The 4,073-nt window shown below is 57.1% G+C and overlaps 2 protein-coding genes across 2 annotated transcripts in view; both read left to right on the forward strand.

Moving 5' to 3' along the window:
* The first annotated feature begins 68 nt into the window (after positions 1–68).
* On the forward strand, positions 69–710 carry LOC104870109 (receptor activity-modifying protein 2-like). The gene is made up of 2 exons (XM_010635527.3): positions 69–265; positions 331–710. The coding sequence occupies exons 1-2, from the start codon at positions 165–167 to the stop codon at positions 584–586; spliced, it is 357 nt and encodes a 118-aa protein (XP_010633829.1). The 5' UTR covers positions 69–164; the 3' UTR covers positions 587–710.
* Positions 711–3,787: 3,077 nt separating this feature from the next.
* Vps25 (vacuolar protein sorting 25 homolog) overlaps positions 3,788–4,073 on the forward strand; it is a 4,151-nt gene continuing 3,865 nt past the window's right edge. The window contains exon 1 of the mRNA XM_010635528.3: positions 3,788–4,013. Coding sequence (XP_010633830.1) covers positions 3,961–4,013 — 53 coding nt within the window. The 5' untranslated portion in view covers positions 3,788–3,960. The remainder of the gene's footprint in view (positions 4,014–4,073) is intronic.

Consider the following 4,073-nt stretch of genomic DNA (forward strand, 5'->3'; position numbering starts at 1 on the left):
CCAGAAGGGTGTGTGGAGGAGCTGTGAGGATGTGCACAGGGCCATCACCGGCAGGCTCCCCTCAGCCAGAAGTGTCTTGTCGGGGACACTTTTGGGGGAGGCCCCGTGTTGAAGATGGGCCCAGGGGTGTGTGGGTCTGAACATCTGTACCCACAGGCGAGAGGATGGACAGCTACGAGGCCAACGCCCAGCTCTGCTGGGCCGCGTATAAGGAGTTCATGGGCTTTCTGGAAAAGGACTGGTGCAACTGGACGGTGGTCAGCAGGTAGGACGGGGGGCGGGGCCGGCGGGGCCCTCCTGGCACTCACCCGTCCCCCGCCCCTCCACCAGGCCTTACAGTTCCCTGCGCGACTGCCTGGAGATAGAGGCGGAAGCCTTCAGCCTGGGCTTCCCCAACCCGCTGGCCGAGAGGATCATCTTTGAGACTCACCACCTGCACTTCGCCAACTGCTCCCGGGTGCAGCCCACCTTCTCCGACCCCCCCGAGGACGTGCTGCTGGCCATGATCGTGGCCCCGATCTGCCTCATCCCCTTCCTTGTCACTCTCGTGGTGTGGAGGAGTAAGGACGGCGAGGCGAAGGCCTAGGGTGGACGCCCCCGGGTCCGCCTCCTCCTCTCTCCCACCCTCAGCCTCCCTGTCACTGCACAGCCTGTTCTGGGGCCCGGGCGCAAGTTGTGTAACCTCTAAAATAAAGTTTTTTGTGTGTGTTTGTCCACTGTCACCTTCCTGGTGGAGCAGCCGTGTCCTCCTGGGAGTTGGTGCCAGGCACACAGGAGGTGGGTTCTGGCTTCACCTGCCCCTCATCCCACCCACACCAAGGCTGTGGCCTTCTGCCCCTTCCTCCCCGGAGCGCCTTTCCTGTCCCCATCCCGCCGGCTCTGGGAAGCTTGCAGGAAGAGACTCCCTTCCGGTCCCAACAGGCTGGGGCCTGGATGGGGCGGCTGGGGGAGGGGCGGGCGGCGGCGGCTGCTGCTGCTGCTGCTGCTGCTGCTGCTGGACTCCTGCGGGGTGAGGGGGGCACCTGGAGCCCAGCCTAACCCCCTCAGTCTCGGTTTACTCCAGACCTGAGGAGGGGAAACCTGCCTCGCAGCAGTACTCTGTCCAGAGGACCTCAGGATGGAGGGCGTCTGCCACGCCCCCTCCAGGTCCCTGGCCTTCATCCTACATTGTCCAGCACCGCTGTGGCCTGCCGCCCAGCCACGCACTGCCCCCTGGCGTCCACTAGGGCCAGTAACCAGATGTAAATGACCGGCCGAAGCTTGGCCCGGCGGCTGAGTCAGAGCAGGCTCATCTCCATAGCGACCATGAGTTTGAAACTGGACCCTTCCATCCGAGGCCAGGACTCCACATCTGGGGGCTCCCCACCCCTCCCCGCAGCTGCCCTTCCGATACAGTGTTCCCTGGACCATCAGGGCTGGTTCTCCCTGCTGTCCAGCCCTCCTCCAGACACATCGTCTTTCTGGAGACACTAGCTCCCCAAGGACACATTGAATTTTCAGCGGAGATAAATCTTTGCTCTTTTCCCATGAGCACATCTGTCTTTTCCAAGTCGTAACGTATCTGCTCATTTTACTAATAAAATGGCCTGCCGGTGTGAGACCTTATGTGTATACTGTGTTGGAAAGACAGTTTGGATTCTGCACTCATTGGGATTCATCTAGTCGGGAAGTGGGCACATCCTGGGAAACACAAGCCCCGCAATGAGAGACGCGAGAGCCACGGGTATGCCCTACACGGAAGAGTAGAGCGGGTGATGAGATGGGAAATCATTGCAGTGGTCCCGGCTTGGGAGGGTGAATTGGGGACGGTGAAGTGAAAAGAACTGCACACACGGTGTTTGATTAAAGACAGGAAAGAGAATCAGCAGGACTTGGATTTAAGGGGATGAAGTTAGTGTGCATGACTCAGACTTCAAATCTTCGTTACGAGAAAGAACACAGCGGTGATGACAGAAAAGGGCCACAGGGGCCGGGGGTTTAGCTCAGTGGTTCCGCTGACTGCCTCTCAAGCACGAGGTCCCGAGTTCGATCCCCGGTACCAGAAACAAGAGGGCCACAGGGAGGAGGGTCTGTCCTGAAGAGAACGGTCTGCAACGTGAGCTAACAGTGGAAGCCCTGTTCCCACAGAGAATCGGAAATGAGGGCTGCAGGGGTGGAAAGAGGCGGGCTCTGAAGTAGAGGCTTGGGAACTGCCTGCACCGAACTGGGACGTGAGCCCACGCGAGGCCTGAGAGCACCACGACAGAAGGTGCAGCAGGAAGAAGGCCGAGGTCGGACTCCCAGGAGGCACTCACCTTTAAAGAACCAGGGGAGAGCCCCCCCCAGCACGTCGGCACATTGTTCCACAATCTCGCCACTTTGGGGAGCAGTTCTGGAAGTCCTCTTTTGTCAGGGTCTTTCTGAGGTGTGATCGCCGTACTGTCAGTGCAGCTCCCAGGTGCCATCCCAAAGAAAGGCAGCCTCATAAAACATTACGGTGTGTCCTTGTTTGCCTCTTTCCTGAATCTGGCACTGTATGACTTCTGGCTCTTTTCCAAAGTCAAAATGACCGCGGAAAGTAATGTTCTGAATCAATTTGAATATAGAGGCAGGGACTTTCAGAACTGCCGGGGAAGGTGGCAAGGATGATGGGGTGAGTGTGCTTGAGGATGAGTACTTTGGGGGAACTTGATGGCAATGTGTCTTTCATTGTAATATTTTAAAAATTTCAACAGTCATCCTATATTTTTTAATTTCATAGATATCTACACAGTTTATTGGACAGGTTATCCTTTCTACATTGAAGTGTCTTTTCGCCTTTATAAAAAAATAATTTGCCTGTTTAAAAAAAAAACAAGGGGGCCAGGGACTTAGTTCAGTGGTGCCACTGCCTACCTTTCAAGTGCAAGTTCCCCAGTTCAATCCCCGGTTTCCCCCCCACAAAAAAGATAATGAACTGTATTTCTCACCATGGTTTCATTGGTAGATTTCTTATGGGCCGGGGATTTAGCTCACTCATCCAACAAATATCTGCTGATCACACTGTGGCCCAGGACTGAACAGTGAAGGAGGCTCGGAAAGAGGGAAGGGCAGGGAACAGGCACGGAACTGAGGCGGAGTTGAGGGCTGCACCGTTTCTAAAAGGGGCGACCTGAACATGTTTGTACCTAAGGGAGAAGAGCCAGGGCAAAGGGAGGGAGGCAAGACGGTAAAGAAGTCCTGGAGGAAGGTGGGAAGGTGGGCAAGGGGCTATGCTAAAGGGCTGATCTTGTACGGAAGAGAGACGCCTCTTCGAGTACAAAGAGGAAGGAGTAAAAGTGGAAAGGGATGTTTGAGGGATGAACCAAACAGCAACCGAGGGGCAGATTTCCGGGCTCGCAGGCCTGGCCTCAATCCTGTGAGACGGAGTGAAAGGCATTCTGAGGAGCACAGAGAGACATGGCCGGTGGAGCGCCTTGATGAAACGGAGAGGTTTGAATACTTACTCTGGGGCGACTGGGAGTCCATGAAAAATACAAAGGGTCACTGGGATGCCTTGAGAGCCCAGGAGTTAGACCGGGGCTCAGTACATGTGTGAGGCGCCCTCTCTCCGCAAAACTCACGGAGCAGGGGATAATCCTGCTTTAGAAACCGACAGGCAGGGGTAGCTCAGACTGGCCTCAAACTGCAATACTCCTGCCTCAGCCTCCCAAATCCTGGGGTCCTAGTCGTGGGCCACGAAGGCCCACGAGGAGGCCTGATCTACTTGTATTCTAACTGAACCGCTCATTACCCTCTTTGGGGTTGAACCGGAAGCCTTCGCAGGCCTCTTTCTGCTCCGCGGGACAAAGCCCTGTAGGACAAGGGCCGGAGACCCCGCCGTCCAGCCTCTCTGCCTCTCACCGGGGTGCGGAACCTTTGCGCCGCGCTTCCGCCCCGGACGCGCTGAGGTGAACACCGGAAGTCCCTGCGCAGAGCTTCCGGGTTTCCGGGGCAACTACGATGGCGATGAGTTTCGAGTGGCCGTGGCAATATCGCTTCCCGCCCTTCTTTACGTGAGGCGCCAGCCCGGGGGAGCCCCGCCGCGCCTCCCTCCGCTGACGGGGCCCTGGGCT

The sequence above is a fragment of the Fukomys damarensis genome, unplaced genomic scaffold, assembly GCF_012274545.1.
Source record: "Fukomys damarensis isolate Sample0158 unplaced genomic scaffold, DMR_v1.0_HiC HiC_scaffold_13, whole genome shotgun sequence".
Classification (NCBI taxonomy): domain Eukaryota; kingdom Metazoa; phylum Chordata; class Mammalia; order Rodentia; family Bathyergidae; genus Fukomys; species Fukomys damarensis.